The 23,024-nt window shown below is 35.7% G+C and overlaps 1 protein-coding gene across 1 annotated transcript in view; it reads right to left on the bottom strand.

Moving 5' to 3' along the window:
• The window catches only part of LOC129217042 (E3 ubiquitin-protein ligase Rnf220-like), a 71,404-nt gene extending 66,269 nt beyond the window's left edge, over positions 1-5,135 (bottom strand). The window contains exon 1 of the mRNA XM_054851279.1: positions 4,484-5,135. Within this exon, the coding sequence (XP_054707254.1) occupies positions 4,484-5,135 (652 nt within the window). The remainder of the gene's footprint in view (positions 1-4,483) is intronic.
• Between the last annotated feature and the right edge of the window lie 17,889 nt (positions 5,136-23,024).

The raw sequence follows: 23,024 nt of genomic DNA on the forward strand, positions 1-23,024 counted from the left end.
AGTAATTTAGCTGCTCACACAATGACTGAAGCGTACAACAAATTAATTTGGTTTTGAAAGAACCAATGACATTTGACGTTTCATTTCAATGTAACATGGAATAATGAAACATATAATCATGTAACGGCAAATATTTTGTGTATGTTTCAGGATGTAATTGAATACTGTAAGCAATGGATGCAATATGGGAAAGTCACTAAATTCAGTAGCCTATATTGCCCTGCCCCTTAGCCTCCAGCGATAAAGTATAGTTCATTTCCGAAAATAAAATGTGATGAGTATCGAGTTTTCTATCATGGAGTTAATATGCTCAAAAAATGGCTCCCCGATGCTTAGAACAAATTTTTGAAAAAGGGCACATATTTATTAAAGGTTAATAAGTTCAACTCTTTGTCCCTTAAGCATTTATCTGTGTCGGTAAACAAGCATTGCAAACCAGATAGAGCAAACCAATTTGAACAAGTTATTAAGAACATGCCTAAATGTATATCGAGAGCTGTATTAATCATTAAATTATTAAATAATAGCTAATTATTTATAGTACGAACCATATGAATGCGCGTGTGTGTGTATGTATGCATGTGTGTGCGTGTTGTGTATGCAGTGCTGTGTGTAGGCGTTCGTGTGTGTGTGTGTATGTAGGCATCTGTGTTTGTGTCTGTGTGCAGGCATGAGTGTGTGTATGTGTGTGTGTGTGTTGGAGTGTGTGTTTGTGCGCAGGCAGGAGTGTGTGTATGTGTGTGTGTGTAGGATATGGACGCAACCTGGAGACGGCTTTCACAAGAGGAGCAGCATCGTGAGGCCGGTCGACGCGACGGTGGTGCTGGCAGAGGGTGCTGGTGGGAAAATAAAATGATAGGAATTCAAAACAGTCAAATGAGAACAATAAGCAATCGTGATTGCTCAAAAAGAAAAGAAAAATAAAAATTTGCAGTTACTGCCCTTTACTTGCACACTGCAGTATAGTTCTTAAGGGACCCCCAAGGATACTGAGTTAGTAAGAAAATGAACTCAAATCACCTGTCATATGTTCACCGCAACAATTTACTACCGAACATCAATAGCTTAATTGACTCTCTAAACATTTTCTAACCACGAAAACACATGTTGTTCCTCCCCTAAAAACTAAACGATAGATTTGTGGAATTCGGAATCTTTTTTAACTACAGCATCAGTAAAAGTGTTCGTTGACCAAGTGCCCAAAGGTGAAGTTATTGGGAGGTAGCTAATCGGTAAAAAGTGCTCATTATTGGCATAGACTTCCGGCCGTTAATTAAAGTGTGGACTGAGGGAATCATTGCCACGTGCTTTCGCTTTTTTGAATGATATCTTCTGGCTGAACATTAACTCAAAAAAGGTTTTTACTTTGCTTTTAAGAAAAATTGTGTATCTCCGGCTTGAAAGTTTGGTTTACCCGTATAACACGTAACTTTTATAAGTTTTATTTTTATCATCAGTGTTCTAAAAGCAAAAAGATTAACATTATTCTGTAAGAAATTAATATTAGGTTTAAGCATAAGCTAAATTTAGCAAACGATAAATAAAAAAAATGTAGCCAAAATACAATCTTTACTAATAATAAAGCTGAAAGTCTCTCTGTCCAGAGGATGTCTATTGGATGTCTGAATCTCTTCATTCATTCTTCTTTTCATAAAATTTGGCACAAAGTTGGTTTGTAGCATGGGGGTGTGCACCTAGTAGCGATTTTTCGAAAATTCGATGTGGTTCTTTTTCTATTCCAATTTTAAGAACGAAAATATCATAAGATGGACGAGTAAATTGCGAAATTATCATAACGTGGAACCGTAACATGGGTACAAGCCAATTGGCGAGAAAATTCACCATACATTATTTGTAAATATACAGGCGAACCAAAAGATCTTTTTATTTTTCTCTTACGGGCAAAGCCATGCGGGTACCACTAGTATAAAATAAAATAATTATATTTCTTTTATTTTAAACTTTATTTCCGATTTGTTGATTAGACAATTTTGATTGCTACAGAAGACTCAATCAGATTTTTTTCCCTCCGGTAGTATAAGCCTTTTTGTTGGATGGATGTCGAATTTCATGCAATTTTTTTGTTCACACTGTGTTTAAAGATTTTGTGAATAAAAGATATGTGATTGCAGTACTCTTTAAAGTATCATTTAATTTTTTAAAGAATATATCTCCAAGTTTTTTTTATTGCTTTTAAAATTGATAAATAAATTTTACGTTCTGAGCACCACATTCCTGGCCAATTTGGTGCCTTTTTACTTCTTTTTACAAAAAAGGAAGTATTGTATTCGCGAAAAAAATTTCACTCACAAATCGATCTTAATTTTCATTTTACTCACCCTCGAATGAATGTTGAGTTTTTTTTTTTTTTTTCGACTCGACCACACGTGGATAAGTGACTAAGAACGTATAGACCCCCGAAATTTCCATTTTGGCCATCCCCGAGGTAATTACAACGAGTTTTCTCGTGACGTCTGTATGTACGTATGTGCATATATGTGTATGTATCTCACATAACTCAAGAATGGTATGTCCTAGAAAGTTGAAATTTGGTACGTAGACTCCTAGTGAGGTCTAGTTGTGCGCCTCCTCTTTTGGTTGCATTCGGGAGTTTCTAAAGGGGTCTTTTGCCCCTTTTGAGGGGAAATAATTGTTAATTTCGATGTAAACTCAAGTGGTGTTATAATTTGGCGGACACTTGGCGATATATCGATAGTGTTTTTTTCGCCAAGTTTTGTCGCCAACTTGGCGATTTTTTTTTTTTTTATTTGATTTTAATTAGGCCACTGTTGGTGGTAGTTAGAGAGTAAACTATTGAATCACATTAAAATTGCCAGTAATGGGGGAAATGAGATTAAATTGGAGTAAAAGGAAGTCATGTGATGCACAAATCAGCTCGTTTATTGACACCGTAACAGTTTTTTCCCATCACCCAAAGCTCTAAAATATTCCTCTAGCCAGCCCCTATACTTTTCTTTCACATTTTCTCGAAATCTACGAGTAGGGCTAGGTATACAGTTCTTTATGGGTATTTTTTATGTGCCAAAAGTGGGGGAGGAATATAGCGTTGCAAAGATTATAATTCTGATTGGATATCCTGGACAATAGAATCACGTAGCTTATGAAATATCAGTTTTATTCTACTTCATGCGTGGTTGGATTCAGCAATCAGTTACATTATGAACAGGAGTATTTGCTGTTGCTGAAATAGGGGCAACATCAATAGGCACAAATAAAAACATTTCTCAGAGTTAGGCAGTGACGAAGGAGACGATTAGCCCCGAAACACGTCTACAGATTTTAAGCTGGTTTTATTTCCTCCTATCCAGGGCCCGACTAACTAACCCTAGGTCCACGATAATTTGGAGGCCCCCTGGAGGCCCTATAGCAATGGTTACAATAGGGGCATTGCATATAGAATGCAATAGTTGATTTACAGGTTTAGGGGCACACATTTTTGGGGGCCTCTTTGCCTGTCTCAGTACTGTAAATCAATAGGGAAGTTTTCGATTTTTCAATTTTATTTTTATATGATAGAGTAACATGTATGAACATCATAGGTGAAAAAATTTTTGCGATACGATAAGTAGTTTTTTTTTAAATTAATTTTTAAAGTTCAAGCTCTTGTGACGTCAAATGGCATAGGAAGTGACATCATCCCCTCTTCCGATAGGGGAGAAGCGAAGGTCACGCATTCGACTTCGAAGACGAAACGTAAAAGGCTTTCTCCTCGCATTTAACTCCTCGCGTTTCTGGAACATTAAACTCTCATCCTCTCGAAAATATTCGAATATCTCATTGGTGTTACTTGAGGAAGATTATTTAGATGGTGCTTTAACGAATCCGGCCTCCATAGTGTGTTCAAAAGGATTATTGAATTTCTAAAAAATAAAAATATCAGCGCGCTCAAAATGTTCCTAGAGAAAACAAGGGATCTTCGGCGGAAGGCTGCCCATTCGCGCCCTGTGACGTAGGCTCGTGACGTTTCAGAAGCGCGCACTTTTGCGCGTGGATTTTTAAAAATTCATTAAAAATCAACCACGGTGTTTTAAAATTCGGCGATGGGGAATTTTTTAGTTTTGAGGGTCAATTAACAATATCCAATAGCCAAAATATGAACATTTAATAGGTTGCAACTTCCCTATTATCATGTGCATTAACGAATCTCCTCCGGGTTCTCTCTTAATTTGACATGTAAATTCGCTACTGGCAAACTGATTAAAAATTTTCCTTTAAGAAAGTTTGTTTCGATTTAACGAGTAATTATTTTGTAACAATTATTTTTAAAAAGCATGTATTTTTCCTCTAGTTGTAGTGCTATGCTTAATTTTTTAAGTAATTTGGGGCCCCTTAGGAAGAGGAGGCCGCAGGTTCAGGCCTAGTGGGCCTGTGCGGTAATCCGGCCCTGCTCCTATTGACTTCTGACACTTATTTTACCAATTTCAGCGCTAAGTATATGATATTTTAATTTAGGCGTACTTACTTTTCGGCGTGCTTCTGTCTTCGGGCGTCGATCTCTCTATCGATCGGGATTCTTCGGATAAGTTCGGCGTCTCCGAGAGCCTGTCGGCCCCGTCGACCATGGAGTCGCTGTCGGCCCGGTCGTCCTTGCCGTCCAGGAAGCCCCCCATGCCATGGGCGGCCACCGAGGATCCGGTCGAGTTGGCCGGACTCTGGTGGAATCCGGACGAAGACTCGCTGCCGCCGCTCTGGAAGCAGGGCGTCCCCATGAGCCCCCCGTCCGGACCGTCCGGCTTCAGGCATTTGGCGGCCGGGGCGAAGGCCGAGCCGTGGAAGTTCCGGTCGTCCGGACTCAGCCCCAACGGCCGGAAGGCGCCCAGATAGTTCCGGCCGAGCGCGTGGCTGGCCAGCAGGGGGTGGTGCAGGGAGAGGAGGGGGGAGGAGAGGGAGGCGTAGGGGTCGCCCTGGCCGAACAGGGGACGCACGGGGAATCCGGGTGGGCTGGGGAAGGACAGGGCGCCGGATCCGGCCTCCTTGCCCTGCTGCGGTCGGGTCGCGAAGGTCACGTGACTCTGGGCGTGCGGCGTGACGTCCCCGCAGGTCGAGCTCAGGACCATGACCGCCGGACTTCCCATGGCGTTTGACAGGTAGGCCGAGCTGTCCAGGCCGCCCATGCATAGCCCCTGCGGAAAGAGAAAGAAAAAGAAAAGTCAGTGAATATGTCCTGTGCAAATTAAGGGTTGCTGTGAATACATTTATAAAAGATTATTACTAATTTATTATTTAATTGCTGTTATTTGTCAAATATTATACTGTCAAATATTATTGACTGAGACACCCCCGGGTCCCGATAAAGACAGTTTCCTGATGAAGAGCCCAGCTCCTTTGCGTCTCTACCTTGTAGAAAATTGAGCTTAAAAAAATTCCCAAGTGATTGTGCGATCAACACCTAAAGTTTGTATGCCAAGTCAAACCCAGTAATAAGTTACGTAAGATACAGTTCTTCAATAATAAACTACATAAGAAAAGAAGGAAAGAAATGTTCTTTATATTGTTGGTTTAAATTGCAAGTTACTTTTCATTTTAACCAAAAAATTCTAACACTCTAATGTTGATTCTATGATGAGAGATATGATTTGAATTAATTTATATACTTTTTAAAAATAATTTTTTAAAAATTATCCATGTTTTTTAATTGAAAGATGTTTTTTAAGCAGCAAAATTGTTCATTAAAAAAAGGCCATTTAAAGACATTTTATGCTAATGCAACAAATAAATGAAGAGCAATTATCAGAATGATCTTAGCTGTGCATTTTAAAAAGAAGGTAGGGAAATGTTAGGCAAAGGGAAATAGTTAAAATAACTTGCCTTTTTTCAAGGTGAGGAATTTGAAAATTTGTTTTCAAAACTACAGTACACAATGAAAGAACTATTTATTTGATTATAAAACTTGCATGGAAACCTTGTTGTTGTTATTATTATAATTTTTTCGGCAGTTAACTCTTGTAATTTCAAAAAATAGTGGAGGGGGGGGGGATTTTTTTTTTTTTTTTTGTGAGGCAAAGTAAAGTAAAATAGAAAACATTTTTCTTTAAATAGGTTTTCTTCTTGATTAATTTAAGAAATGTTTTCATTAAATGAATGTGAAGTTAAAAGAATGAATGAATAAATGAATAGATGATGAAATAATACACGAATAAAAAAAATCAATTAAATTTTCAATATATAGAAAAATTGAGTGCATAAAATAGCAAATGAATAAGAGTATAAGTAAATTAATTAAAATTTGAATCATTGAATGATGACATTTAAATGAATAAATTACTATGTGAATGCTTAAATGAAGGAATGTAAATGAATTAATAAATAAAAGAATACGTAAGTGATTTAATTAACAATCGAATACGTAAATGAACTAGTTCACTTTGCCCCGCATGCAATTGACTAATTGTACAGAACGTTTAAAATTAGCTTAGTATTAAATACATGAATATAGCACCGAATTCTCGATTAACATTTAAAATGTTAATCACATAAACTTCAAAATATTACAATATGAGTATAATTTTGAAAATTACTTAGTAATATGCTTTCATCTTCAGAGAAACCTTTTTCTTACTGGAATGGACTACATGTTTTACTACATAGGTAAAATGTTGCCCGATAGGTGGTACTAAAAACAGAGTAAATATTTCACCTTTTCACTTTTCCCCGCTATTTCACTTTGCACGACTTCCCCTACATTGCTACTAAATGTAAAACGATGTACCATTGATTTTTTTGAGCAATCACGATTGCTCATTGCTTTCATTTGACTGTTTTGATGTGCTATTACTTTATTTTCCCGTCAGCACCCTCTGCAGCATCACCGTCGACCGGCTCCTCACGATGCTGCTCCTCTAGCGAAAGCCATCTCCAGGTTGCGTCAATATCCTACACTTACACGCATACATACACGCGCGTACAAACAAACAAACACATACACACACATACGTACACTTACACACATACACAAACACACACACTCATACATACAGACACCTACACATACACACACACCTACACACTACTACCCAAACGTTCATGCCTGCACACAGACACAAACACATATGCCTACACAAACATATACATCCCCCCCCCCCTACCACAAATAATCATACACACAACTACCCACACACTCATACCTGGACACAAACACACGCCTACATACACACATACACTCGTGATTGCGAAAAACATAATTTGAATTCCAGATGTCAAAATTCAAATTAATTTTTTTTTTACTAAGCTTATTATCCATGCTTATTTTATTTTTCAACTTTTATAGATCACATCGGTACAGTTTTGAGTTCTTTTTTATAGCAAAAAAGAGAAAAGAGGCACCCTGTAGCAATTAATTGAGTGCAGTGAATGGAAGTGTCCTTTCATTTTAACATTTTTTATCATGATACAGTCCGCCTCATAGGGGTGGATTCACGGGAGGGTCAAAGGGTCAGCTGACCCCCCCGTGACAAGATTTTTTTAATGATTATTATTCAAACTTCAAATTTTTACATCCGAAAAAATAGTATCTGGAATTAATGTTTTCCTTTTTTTGCTTCGTTCTGTCAAGTTTTTCGTCCAAATACGTCATAATCCAAAGGATAAGACTTCATTTACAGGGCTATTGCTATTATGAGTTTTTTGTTCATTTTCAAAAGAACAATCTCCTCTAATGAGCTTAAAGTTTTTTCAGAGCACTCTTCCTCTTCAAAACACAACGTTTTGTGTGCTATAAAATATTTATGTAAATGTATCCAACTATTTAATTGGTAACGTGACCAGCCTGTCTGCCAAAGAAATATGATTTTTAGTGAAAATTTGGGGGAATATGATCCATGGCACAGGTTACGCCATTGAAAAATTTAGCAGCAGGGGGTAATTTGAAAGGGTTTTGATCAAAATTTTTGATGGAGGGGGGTGGGTCGGAACCTATGAGGGGGTATGCCCTTACCCTTGGGGGAATTGACATCCCTGTTTAACTGATTTTTTATACGGTATAACACGCTGACCATTGAAACTTGACCCCCCTTTCAAACAATTCTGGATCCCCCCTGCCGCCTCACTATTGTTAGCAATCGGCAAACTACGAAAATCAATTGTTAATCGTCACTTGTAAACTTGTAAGCAAACAATGATGAACAAAACCTGTTTCGCCAATGCTCGCTTTTTAGCAACTCTGGCTTCTCGTATTTTCAATCGGTTTTGAAGCAAACTCGAAGGGGTATTTTCTACGAAGTTCGTTCTGGTAAAGCAAAAGACTGAACCTCTACGGATTTAGAAGAGTGAAAGCTGCCTTGACTGTTGTTTTCCCACCCCTGTTATACGGCTGTCTTCCTCTGAAGTTATTTTCATTCGAATATTTCCCACAAGTAAGTAACTGCCACTGCGGGTACTGCAGAGTTTGAATTCAACCTATTCTGTGTAACCAAGTAAAAGTCTCACCTAATTCGTTTCATTTAATCCCGCTGTCAGCAAGTACTGTCCCACGAGATCTAGTGGTTAGGACCCTCTGCTTTCCTGACACGCGACCTTTGTTTGACACCTGACGTGGCAACTAGTTAACTACTGTAGCAAGTTCGAAGGAAGTGGACTACCATCCATGGTAAAGATCTTCTTCTAAAAAAAAACTCTTTCTTTAGTACAATATGATTCATTCGCCGTAGAAGCCTGCCAGCGGGTGGCGCACCAGGGGGATGGTAGTACATTTTGAACAAGAACATCCATATTGTTCTTCTTTAAAATGCCGGATTAACTTTTCAATAGGAAGGAATTTAAACTTGCATTGGATGAACCCCTTAGGGCATCAAATGTATTTGAAATTTACTACTCGAATGAATCTATTTTATGCCTTATGTATTGCTCTCACACCTGGGGTTTTCAACCGCGATCTGTCTCTTGGAAGAGTTTTTTCAGCCAAAAGGGATCTTTCTGTGTTTTTCAATATATTTTTTTCAACTTTAAATTAAAACATTTTTATTACATAATTGTGAATCAAATACGTAAATAACATAGTTTTATAAATTTCCTCTCAAATCCGAATGACCATACTCCGCAGCCCTGACTATGACTATATAGCAAAGACTAACAAAATGAATCCTACAACTTCCACTTACAAGACAAGTAATTTTGAATCCATATCGCTTATTCCATAACTTTTTCTCTTGGAATTAATATTTGTGCTTAAAAATATTTCACACTTCAACAGAGGGATTTCTGATATCACATGTTAAAATTGCAACCAGCAGTTGTACAAAACCTCGGAGTTGATGGTCTTTCCGCCTGGTTAGGAGTAGGGCAAAATTTCTACCAACAATCTGGGGAGTGCCGACAAATTTTGGGGCGCGTCACAATGACTTTTACGCCCCCCCCCCCATATTGTTTAACCCTATATTTCACCCCGTATTTTAAAGATATTGGGCCCATTCAGGCTCGAGCCTGCCTGGGTCAACAGGAGTTCCTTCTCCTTCTCCTCCCCCCGTGCACGCCCCCTGCCAACAATGATCCACTTTTTTTCCCTGGTGGGGAAACTTTTTCATACTGCGATTTGTAAATACAGTCGGACCTCCATATATCGAAGTAGCAAATTGCCGGAAAAAAATTCGATATATAGAAATTTCGATATATAGAAACAATCTTATTCTATCCTAAAAATCCCCTAAAACATTAAAACTAAAGCTAATTTTCGTGTATAAAATCTAATTTTTAATTTATACAAGCATCGGATTAAATGAAAGTTCATAATTAAAAAGATAACAGAAATATCATTTTTCCGCCTTCATACTTCGGCAGTTCAACTTGATCCGCAACATTAGGGGATTTTCGTTTTGACAAATCGAGAGAAAAGTAAAAAATTAATCTAATTAACTTGAATGATTTTTACTGCAGCTAAAACGACTAGGAACGATAATCAACCGACAAAAGGGATGACTTGAAACTGATTTTACAATGTTATTGGTTACAACTAAGATATTTGAAATAAACTTGAGGGAATTTAAGAATTCTAGAACGAAACAACGAGCTATCTACACCCCCCTCAACCCCAGATTCCCTATGAGTTTCGTAGCAACGTTTAGTGAACATAATTTTCTCCCCTAACCTTTATTTTTCATGAGATAAACAGTCTAAAGTGGAAAAAAAAATCTACTAGTGTCTCGAAAAAAAATCGATATATAGAGGGTTTTTCGATGTATAAAAACAATTTTTCCATGTAATGAACATAGAAATTTGCTGGGATTTCGATATATAGAAAATTTTGATATGTGGAAGTTTGATATATGGAGTTTCGATTGTACCTGCAATGAGCAGGATTTTTGGTAAATGTCAACAGGCTCAAAGAAACAAGTTCATTGATGAGGAATCGTGGTATTGACTCATACATTAAAGTATAACTATGCGCTAAGCTCCGAAGAAAAGTGAAAAAGTTAATCGATTTCCACTTGGCTCTTATGGCCATCAAATCATTCCTTACGTCAAGTGCCTTCACAATCAGTCACGTGAGCCGCACAATCCGAATGCCATCCATCCTCCAATTGGGCAACATTTGCATAAGATTGCCCCATTCCCGTATTCCCGAAACGATTCTTTCTCACGGAATCCTTTTGGTTTCACTTTTTTTTTCTCTGCCCGAGGGAGATTTAATTTCGATGGGTTTGAAATAAATGACGTTAAGTACCATTTGTATCCGCACGGCCGAAGGGGGTTGGACGTTTAGCATAACAAAGCTGCGATTGTGGGTTTTGGAAAACTTTCTCGCAGACGAAGTCTTTGTTCGGGCGGCTGGACACCGGGTTTAATTGATTGGATGGAATAGTTTCATCCATCTTCGGTTTGTAGAGTTGAATGTTTCCATTTCCATTGTCTTTGAGGGAATCTGACTGCCCGTTGATGGCCCCGAAGGTTAATTAGTTTTTGAATTTTTTGTAATTGATCTCGACGTAAGTGGGTATTCATTAGAAATTGAAAGATATGGATGGTGAACATACCCAAACTCCAATGTCAATTCTCGTGACATATATATATATATATATATATATATATATATATATATATTACAAAAATTAAATTATTACACTTTTACATTCGTATTCCAATCAATTTCCTTTCAACCAATAAAATCGACTGATAATTAGTTGTAACTGTGATGTTGTATTGTTCTAGTTGTATTGACAACAAAAATAGAAACTTAAAAAAATTAATGTACCTGGAAAACTTGCCCTTTATAAGCATTGGAAGTTAGATACCACCTAACTCATGTGACGGAAAGTGGACTTCTATGAATTTCATTCGAAATATGTATTTGATAGAGTCTTTCAATTTTGATTCAGTCAATATCGATTGATCTTAGTGTGGATTAATAAATAAAAAAAAACTGTTTGTTATATTTGTACCATTTTAAAAACTAGGATCGAGCTGATGCAATAACTAGATCAAGATCTTAAAATTTTGAAGTATTTAAAATTAGATATTATTCTTCGTACTGGTGTTGTTTTCGAACCTGAAAATATTTTACCTTTTCGGCATTAACCATATTCACCGCCAAGTAAATAATTGATGACCAATTGTAAAGGAGGAGGATGAAAGAAATTATAATAATCAAAACGTTTTGACTACGTTTCGCCTCAAAACTCGCCTCTTTTATTTACACACAAAAAGCTTTCTGATGCGTCGGCAAGATTTTTTGAATTTCTAATTTACTTTATTCTTGCATTCAATTTTTCTGCGTAAGGCTAAACAATGGGGTTGCTTCCTTCAGTCAAAAGAAGTACTTTTTGTCAGCGAAATTGATCGAATGAGTAAAAAACGTAACATGGACATAGAAAATACTTTCATTTTCCCAACAGTTATTTGTTAAAATGTCCGATTTTTCAAGCAAGGCGTGGTCTTGATGACGTCATAAATGATGCTCTTTGGCGCATCTTTCTATCGCGTTTCCAATTTATGATAATCAAGAAGCGAATTAAAATTGCGCTCTACGCTTGCTATCAACCATGTCGTTGCCAATACACGTGAGTAAAGATGCGAATTAAATATTTTGCTCTGTGAAGGGCATTTCATCATTTGTGATGTCATCGGCAGAAGCTTTAACAATGAAAGCGCTCCAATTTAAGTAATTCTTTTAAAATACTAAACTTAAACAAATTATTTAAAAAATGATCAAATCCTATGTTTTTAAGCATGCTCTTTCAGAAAAAAAAAAATACTTTTAAAATTTTCTGAACGACCCCATTCTGTACCTCAGAGTCAGAAGGACGTAAGTCACATTATGATAATTTTACAGGAGAGAGAGAAAAAAAATTTCTGGCGCATGTAAAAGATGGGACGCGCGTTCTTTTAACCCTGGTAAAAAATTGAAAAGGATTTTTAAAAAAAAATTAAGTTCACGTGGCTCCAGTGGCGCACACAAGGGGTCCGGATCCCTCCCATGAACCTTGAGTTTTTTTAGTTGACTATAATCTAACATACTTAAAACAATTCCAAGGACGGGTATCAATAATTTCAGATTTAATAAATGAAAAAAAAAAAAAGCATTTTATCCCTTTATTTCTTCCCCTACAAAATCGAACTGTATGTGAAAATAAATTGTTCTAGAATGATGGTTTTGATTCGCTGTTTAAATTTTAAATTATAAAAAAAGTAACTACATTCATTCTTATGCTTTCTGGTATTTTAATTAAGTATTTGTAACCAAGGGCGCCCATATACAAAATTTAAAGGGAGGGGGGGGGGGGGCTCAAATATTTTCCCCATGGTTTAGCAGAATATTTTCCTCATGGAAACCGATTTCAGTACAGATTAAAGATATTAAAATTCGACATTTTTAATAACTTATTCATTGATGGCTGGAAAAGACATGTTTTTCAAAGAAAAAAGCACTAAAAGCAAGGAAGTTCTCATTTCTAAGAGGGGCTAGAGCCCTCCCTTGCCCCCCTATATGAACGCCCTTGTTTGTAACCCATACATTAATTTTGTTAACTAATGCTAAGTAATTACGCAACATTTTTTTAAAATGTTTTTTTTTTTAATCCCAACAATTGATAAAATCAAAAGAATATGTTTCAATGCGTGATATGAGAATGGTGGACCTACGATCCTGGACCCCCCCCCCCCCTTGAGAAATTCTTGTGTGCGCCACTGCATGGCTCGATGCGGAATAATAATATTTCTACATACAATGCATTAATAAACGGAAAATCACAATTTTGGGACTTACATTAGTCTGGCTCTGAGGTACAGAATTTGTTTCTTCGTTTGACCAAGTGAAGTGAAAAATTAAGCAAATATCATGGCAATTTTGAGTGTCTTAACAATAGTGGGAGGAACGTGGACATCAACTAATTTGAGAATTTATTCCTGTTTTATCTTGTGAACAAATAAATTGAATATTTGTTGAAATTAAATTAAGTGCAAACGTTCGTGGTATTTCACGTAATAGGATTACCGTCTTGGGAGGTGTTCATATTCCCCAAGAACTATGGCGCCACCTCAAATACCACTGAGACCTCTTTAATCGGGAGACCACAAAAAAGGAAAATACCCCTTAGAACCCCCCCCCCCCCCCCCAAAAAAAAAATCAATGGCACAATCTGCACCAGCACTCCCCTAGATGGGCACCCTGAAGTATAAAAATGAAAGATTGCCGGGTTTATTTACTACATACGACAAATGAATTATTGAAAACTGAGGGCCAATAAAAATTCAAGTTATTGTTTCATTACCCAACTGTGTTGCACAATGTTTGCAAAATTATTGCATATACTCATGTATCGAAGCAACAAAGAGCCTATATTTTGATACAGGGAGATAGAAAAGTTGTTTAGAGTCTTTGATGCCTCATCGCATCAACTGAAAAAGTAACATGGAAAAGTTAATTTCCTCCCCCCCCCCCCTTTTTTTTGGAGAGAGAGAAACTTTTAATTTTATGAAAAAATTATCATTTATGTTTGAAACATGAATGATTTATTATCTTTGAATGATAATCTTTTTTAAAAGTTAATATATTTTTGTTTCAAATATTCAAGATTTTCAACAACTGATGCAGAAAAAAAAAATCAAGACTCCTTTTCAATCTACATGAAATACACCGCCAGCTCAGTCAATTCCAGCCGAGGACTGCAGTTTCGTGCTTATTAGCACTCATTAGCCCGGCATTGGACTAACTGAGCTGGAGGTAGAAAACCTCTTTAGGAAGCCAAGAGTGCCAAACAAACTGGTAGCTAACATTGAATTAGGAATGACCAGACGAGTGACCGAAGCAATGGTTCGGTTCAACTCGAATATTGAAGGCAAGGTGAGTATATTCAATAAGTTACCGCCCTATAGCCAGGGCTAAGGCAGAAATAATTTCCTTTTCAATCTCTTTTTGAAATTGAAATGTAAAAATATTATAGTCGTAAAATATAGCATATTTGTTTCTAAATGATAAGTCAAAGTAAATAAAATGATAATTATGTCTTTCGAAACCAGAATTATATCTTGACCAAAAGCAGTGTTCTTGCGGTCTGGCTGCATCCCTGATGGGTTATATTTAAATAAAGCTTAATTACCTAAAATTTACTGCTCCGTTAAACATCAACTATTTCAAACATAAGTGATCATGACGAAACAATAAGAAATATGAGAAAGTCACTCTAAGATGTTTTTTTGTACCTTGTGAATGATTTATCTTATGTCTTATAAATAATATTACAATCAACAGTAAAATTTAGAAGTATTTGGATAAAAACGTGTCACATTTTAATAATAGAAAGAAAATCGTAGTTCTACACGCTGTTATTAGAGTTAGTTATTTTTTCTTCTGTTTATAAAGGGTGGTCTAAAATTAACGCAAGATTTGAATTTGCCGCCATTTTTACAATAAATGGTTGGCAACCCTGAAAAAAGAACCATTTGACAGCTGAGAGTTTAGGGTAATCAAAAATGGAGCGTTATACGATACAATAACGCGCTTTCATTATTGAACAATTGTTTCGAAAATAATGAAAGTCGAGGCTGGTCAAGCAGTTACTGTTATTGGTATCGCAACACGGTAATGCACGGGTGGTTGATGACATAGACCTTTGAATTCAAATAACCCCATAAGAAGAAATCTAATGCTGTTAAATCACACGATCTAGGGTGCCAATTCTGATGACCGAAATGACCAGGAAATGCCTCATGCAGTCATTGAAATGTTTCACTCTCTCCAGCTGTATGGTACAATAACCCCCATTTTTACTAACCCTAAACTCTCAACTGTCAAATTGTTCTTTTTTCATGGCTGCCAACAATTTATGGAAAAAATGGTGGCAAATTCAAATCTTGCGACAATTTTGGGACACCCTTTATTATTCTCTCCAGGGGAAGGGCCGTTGTTACATATATAAGTCCTTTCTTTAATATATATAAATAGTAAAACCTCGCTAAATTAACATCCGACTTATCAATGAATTATTTTATACCGAATATATTTTCAGGTCTCATGAATTTGTATACAAATAATTAGTGTACAGTACAATGTGAACTGCCCTTCCATTGAACGATATTCGCTGCAGTTGTGAACCCCTGTCCGTAAAATTATGTTTTTCTCAACTGTCATTTCCTGTTTCTTTGTAATGATGATTCAATTTCAAATATAATAATGATTCATTTCATTCGTGAGGGAGGGGAGGAGGTCCCCTGAATAGAGGTACACGCCCTGGACTTAAATTTATCTTAATAGTTTAGCAATGAGTGAGTTTGCGGTTCTATTCGTGCATGAAATTTTTTTCTGAAATGTGGAAGTTTGAATTCCGACGCATTCGTTTTTGGTGTAACGCCTCAATACATCGAACGAAGGGTGTATTATAACCCGAGTTCGCTTTTGATTTGGCGCATGGCAAAAGTTGTTGAAATGGACTTTAGGACGTGACTACCGTGGTAAAACTTCCTATTGTTATGAAAATGTTGACTTTGGTACAGATGATTAAAATTAAACAACTATTAAATCAAAATGTAACCCAATTGTCATTTCAATAATACAAGATTATTAGTCAGGCCCAACATTTCAAACGGGGGGGGGGGCAAAGGGTGTATACTCAATATAAGTTATGAGAAAAATCCCGGCAAAAAAATATATATACAGTAGACCCTCGTTTTACGCGGGGGTTACGTTCCACGGAAATGCCGCGTAAATTGTGACATAATAGTAGTGTTAAAGTATGGGGGTTAGGTTCCGCAGATAAAAAAATACTTCATTCCAGTGATGACTAATTGAATAATAAGTTTAATGTGTACTTATATCGATTTTTATGCGCAATATACATATAGAAAACATAAACTAATTTCGTGTTCTGTTTATAAAGAGGATAGCTGGCTATGATAGTCTTTTGGCAGTCATTAAGAATTTATCTCCGTAATTCTTTGCAGAGCCTTAACGCATCCATGATCACTTGCATCTCATATTTCCATGATAGACTCTTCCTTCACTAACAAATCAGAAAGATCATTTGTATTGTGTAGGAATGGCTCAATATTTTCAATGTGAACGTTTTTGGTTGTGTGTCACCGACGTCGGTATCCTCGTTGGTTCTGAACTCCTTTGTTACTCCTAAAAGCTGTTCTTCCAGTGAGTTCTGAACTGTGTGAGTTTAATAACTTTACTTCTGAAAAGAGCTCTATAACCCATCGTATAAAATGTCTCCAGGGGCCCAAGTTCGGTTATTAGCACTCCAAAATGCAGTTTATTACGTGTAATCTGCAATCTTTAAGAGTTTCGATTTTGAAAGAGAAGAAAATGTTATCTGTTTGCATAGCTGCATCCGCGTAAAATAGAAACTCATCCGCGTAAAAAAAATAAAGGTGTCAAATCTTAAACCACGTATAATCGAAACCGTCTAAAATAAACCCGCGTAAAACGAGGGTCTACTGTATATATATATACGTATTTACTAAAGCCAGGGTGTAGGAGGGGATATAACCCCCTCCCAAATGACGGGCCTGGTAATAGTGCTTTTGAATAAACTATATCAACATTATTGAAGTAAAAATATAACTTTGAAACCCTCTCCTCCTCTAGCATTAAACAAAGCAAAATGTCCCCACTATTGATAGCAAGCAGTTTCTTACCAAATGCAATCTGAGTTACGTTGTAATGTTCAAATATTGTTTAGATATTGCGAAACTCTAAAATTCCGGTGTAAATTTGATACTCAGCGAACATTTTGTTATACATTTTAAAATAAAAAGGTAACCAACGAATAGAGTTGATTGATATTTTTTATAATTAAACATTTTACTTTAGACGAACTTAAATGGAATTTGAAAAACAAAAGGAATCAATTCAGAAGCTTGCAGAATTCTGTTTTAGAATATCCAATGACGAAATCTATGACTTTATATATATATATTCATATATATATATATATGCATGCTGTGTACTTTGGAGTATAATATTACAATAAACATTAACTATTAACTAACTTAAGATTAAATACTGAAAATGTCTTATTATGTTAAATAAAATTCATAATTATTCACATTTCTAAGTTTATCTTATTTTATTAATTAAAGTTTAATAAAAAAAAAATTTGTAATGGCAAAGTTTTGTAGCATACAGAAATTATTTTGAAGCAATTCATTACATGCATTTGCTTTATGTTATGTAGTTTACAATGTAATACTAGGTGAATTACAATTAATGTTCAAATTTCTTAAGTTTTATATACAAAGTAGTTGCTATTTGCATAAATTGTTGAAAGGGCAAATTATGCATGTTAATTTCAGCAAGTTTTTTAAAAAAAAATGCATTACTTGTTTCCTTCACATATGTTTATGTCAAACCTGTGTCAATTAATTTTTAGAGGAAAAGTGAAACTTCCAGTGAATTCACTATATTTTATGTGCCTATACATTATTTCTTGCTTTTTTTTTTCTGTGACTGTCCCTTAAACAGAGTATCCCTTAATTAGAGGTAAATACATGGAAGTCCCTATTGAAAGGGACTGGGACCAGAAAAAATGTCCCTTAAATAGAGGTGTCCCTTAATGGAGGTTCTACTGTATACATATATATATATATATATATATATATATATATATATATATATATATATATATATATATATATATATATATATATATATAAATTCCTTGATTCATTTGAATTGTTAAATATCCCATAAAAAAATTTTAAAAAAAGATTGGAAATAAATTGAGAGGTGAAATAACAGAAATAATTTCCAAATTGCACAATAAACTATGACTTCAAATGAAATGTTGATCGAATAATAGTGTTGAAATGTAAAATGAGTTTTCATTTGCTAACATTTGTGTAAATATCTAAAAAAAAATTTATTACAGACAATATTGTTGTAAAATAACTGTATTCATGAGTGTTCGAGATTAAGAGCAGGTCTCGGAAAGGAAGAAAAAATATTTCAAATTTAATTTTTATGATTTTTACACTTCGAATAGTAAACTACTTTCTTTGTTTCAGCAGCTAAGCAAATTCGAACGGCTTCAATGAGCTTTCAAATGGAAGGGAAGCAAGAGAGTAGTGAATGACGTCATAGTCATGTTTAGAACATTCCGTCGGGATTTGCTAAGTTGCAGGAAACTTAATTTCTTTTTTTTTCATCGTACTTTTTTTTGTTTACTTCATCCTTTACAACATAGAAAATATACAATACTACTAAATATGATTGTTTTGATTAAGAGCGCTGAATTTAACCCTAAGTTTTGTTTATACAAACGAGAACCGGTCCCGACAGGTTTGCTCCGCTGTTGCTGTTTGTAATCACGCCTAAGAAATTATGTACAGTAGACCCTCGTTTTACGCGGTTTCGATTATACGCGGTTTAAGATTTGACACCTTTATTTTATTTTACGCGGATGAATTTTGGTTTTTACGCGGATGCGGCAATGCTAACATGCAAAATTTCCCCCTCTTTTAAAACCCAAACTCCTAAAGATTGCAGATTGCGCTTAATCAACTGCATTTTGGGGTACGAATAATCGAGCTTGGGTCACTGGAGACATTTTATGTGATGGGTTCCAGAGCTCTTTCCGGAAGTAAAGTTATTGAACTCACACAGTTCAGAACTCACTGCAAGAAGAGCTTTTAGGAGTGACAAAGGATTCCAAAACCAACGAGAAGACCGACATCGGTGACGCACAACCAAAATCGTTCATATTGAAAATGTTGAGCCATTCCTAGACAAAAGAAATGATCTTTCTGAATTGTTAGTGAAGGAAGATTCCATCATGGAAATGTGACGCAAGTGAGTGATCATGGATGCGTTAGTGCTCTGCAAAGAATGACAGAGAAAAATTCTTAATGACTCCCAAAAGCTATGATAGCCAGCTCCTCTTTATAAACAGAACACGAAATTTATTTATGTTTTCTTTATGCATGTTGTGCATAAAAGTCGATATAAGTACACATTGAACTTAATAGACAATCAGTCATCACTAGAATGAAGTATTTTGTTATCTACGGAACCAAACCCCTATTTTAACACTGGTATTAAGTCTCAATATACGCGGTTTCGATTTACGCGGCATTTCCGTGGAACGTAACCCCCGCGTAAAACGAGGGTCTACTGTATATTCTTATGATGACATTTTAATGAAGAAGGTGATTTGAAATTAATGTTGCTACGTATTATAGTTTTGTTTTACTTTTTTGACAGTTTTTTTTTTTTTTGAAAAATGGTACAATGAACATAGATAACGAACTTATCAGCGACAATAAAAAAGTGCATCATCTATTTTATCAAAATTTTGAAAAAGACCTAATTTATATTAATTAAATTCTGAATTGAATGCTCCTTCGTACTGAAACACTTACCCAAAGCTAGTTTACGCAACTGATTGCGCAGTGGTGGTGGACTAAACAATACAATTAAGTAAGGGTACGTAGTTAAAATTTCAAAATTTGGAAGAAAGTTTTTTCAAATTTAATCATACGCTATTTATTAATTTAGCTTACAGAAAGCAATCAGTAAACATAGTCTCACATAATTGCTAAGTAAGTTCTTGAAATAATTAGTTAAATCAGTAATAAGTGAGCGGTATAAAAAGTATTTCATCCATACAATAGGAAAACAGGTTCCAGAGTCAAATAATTTTCGAAAAGTTCAAACTCTTTCGTATGAAAAAGTGGGAAAACTATTCGGGAAAAATTGAAAGTAAGTTAAGATAATAGTCGGGATTATTTCTTTTAATAACGTCCAACTTCACCTACCTTAAAGCAAAATAAATATTTAAACCTAAACCAGCTGTAGATCATTACAAGATGAAGATTTGCACAAGATAATAAAAGCAAGGAATAACAGTAAAATTTTTCTTTGCCAATCTCTTAGATTTTTGCCAAACGCAGAAGATTTCAATTAAGAAACATAGGAAATAAACGGCTGCTGCTTTACACAGGAAATAAACGGCTACTGCTTTACACATGTCCAGAAATCAAATAAAAAGAAGCAATAAAAAATTCAACGTGTAAATTATAACGTAAAATATTAGATAACAATAAAAATATATTTGAAGTTTTTAGCTTTTAAAACTGCTTAGTGATTGGGTCAAAGTGTGAAACACTATTTTTTACAGGAAACCTAACATCTGGTCTATTACGTGCCAAGAATAAGATATTAAAAAATATGCAGGTATAAAATTCGGATTGCCATCAATCATTTTTGATTATTAGATAGTCTTTTGAGCTATGAAATAAATCCATGTTCAATAATAAAAAATCTCCGTACCTGAAATCCAGGGAATTTGAGTCCTTGTGGAAAAAGTCCTGATCTAGAACGAAATCTGTCACTGTGGCTACTCATGGTGGAGTTCTTTGTAATAATTCTTTAGTATAATGTCACAATAATATTCAAAACTTCATTGAAGGTCACTGTGGCTACTCATGGTGGAGTTCTTTGTAATAATTCTTGAGTCTAATGTCACACTAAATTTCTTCAAAACTTCATTGAAGGTCACTGTGGCTACTCATGGTGGAGTTCTTTGTAATAATTCTTTAGTATAATGTCACCCTAAAAATTCTTCAAAACTTCATTGAACAATCAACTGTATTTTAACACTAAGATCTCGAAAAGTTTTGTCAATAATTTTGTCTCGAACTCGAAAATTTCACTTTAGTTTAACCAGCACATGAGCGTGTAATGTGGCAATGTTTGTGTTTCAAGAGCTGCTGCATCATTGACAACATGTTGACGAATTCAGTTTCCTCCAGTTCGTAATTAACGACGAATTAAGCGTATCGATTAATAATACATTTTATCGTTATCGAAAAATCAAATTCGAGTCGAAGTCCGATGACGATGTTAGTTCGATGACAGCGAATGAAGTTTCTGGGATGCTCCATGTTGACTTCCCATGAGTCCTACTACCAGTGGCAACTCCACTAGCTATTGACACTCACTGTCGAAGCTCTGGAACCCACTGCAACTCGAACGCAGTGATCGGGGGGGCGACTGCGGGGGTTGAAAAATCCGATTAGCCAGCGACTGCGACTCCCTCTTCTCCAGTTCCTCTCCAGAAAACTCTCACTTGCTCTGTTCATCTGCAGCCTCTTCTTCCCCCGCTGCGCCGCCCCTCTCCCGCTCCCTCATTGGGCAACAGTTCTTCGGGCCGCGCGCTCATTGGCCCGGAGGATTCGCGGAAAGGCGGGGGCTCAGGCAAAGGGTGGTCTGTCTCTTTGCGGTGCTTTCGCAGTGAGTTAAGAGGGTGGGTTGAAGTTCCAAGTGGGACAGAACAGTTTTGCGGGTTGGTGTATGGAAGGGGGGGATAACTGTCGCGTGAATGATGAGGGTCATCCATTACGGTGATTACGGACTCTGGGGGGGGGGGGGGGGTTCCTGTCGAATCGTTTGCGGCTTCGTGTTTTCGGAGTGTATGTCCCCTCTTCGTGTTCCTTTTTTTTATCTCTTGCCGCGGTGATAATTGAAGATGGTATGAAGATGTCAAAAAGGGCCAGTTTAAGTGTTTTGGAAAGTGGGCTTCTCTTATTTTGGGAAGCCCATCGAAAGGTAGTGAGAGTCACTTCTTTTAAAAGCAGGATTGGAATTAGCTGACGATAAGTTTAAAGTATTTTTTTTTCTTCTTTAGCTGCCAAGAATTTTTATGCCCTTTTTCTGCTCACCAAATGTAAAACTTATGCAATATAATTATGTATTAATATTTTGAGGTAATATAGTTGCAATGTTTTTATTTATTGAGAATTAGGAAAAAGTCGGTTTTCCATTGCTGGTATTTTACTTTTGCGTTTGACTTTAGTTATTTATACTTTTGCTTTTTTAAATGCATAGAAATAAATCATACATTTAAAATTTAACTCCAAAATAGTAACCTTCTTTTCAGTAGTTAAAGAAAAAAAAAGGGGGAAGGGAATTGATTTGTTGATGTTTATTTTTATTATAAAGAATGATATACGTATAGTTTTGATTATTAATGCTCAAGAATATTAGAACCAATTAATTTTTTTAAAAAATGACAACTAAAAATGAGATGTAATATTTTCGTTATGATTGTGTTTTGACGGCCCTAATTCATTTAATTCATCGAGTTTACAGTGTGATTGAACATTCGGTTTCATTTGTTGTCAAATTTCTTTCAAAGAACGCGCGAGAGGAATTGTATTAAGCAATGGCAAGAAAAAATTTCGTGATTGAAATACCAAAATTCTTTATCAGAGCAAATTACTATAATTTAACTACTCTCATACAGTTATAAATAAATAGAAATTTTGTAAATATTTTGAGTTATCGTGTATCCTTGGAGGGTTTTATGATGAAAATTTCTTGTGTCATATCCTTCTGTGCGGTTTCATTTTCTTGTGTCAAATTCAATTGTTGTTTAATTTTTCAAAATCATTTAGGTTCTAGACATAATTTTAACTTTTCTGTGTCAAGAAAGGACTGAATTTCCGATGAATTTTGACATAAATATCAAGTTTGTTCGATTTTATTGTGTGTAGATATTCAATGAAATGAGTCACATGACTGGCCGGGGTCAATGAAAAGAAAAATAATTTTCCCTTTTCCGCGTCTGGGTCAAAAT

This window comes from Uloborus diversus, chromosome 2, assembly GCF_026930045.1.
Source record: "Uloborus diversus isolate 005 chromosome 2, Udiv.v.3.1, whole genome shotgun sequence".
NCBI classification, from domain to species: domain Eukaryota; kingdom Metazoa; phylum Arthropoda; class Arachnida; order Araneae; family Uloboridae; genus Uloborus; species Uloborus diversus.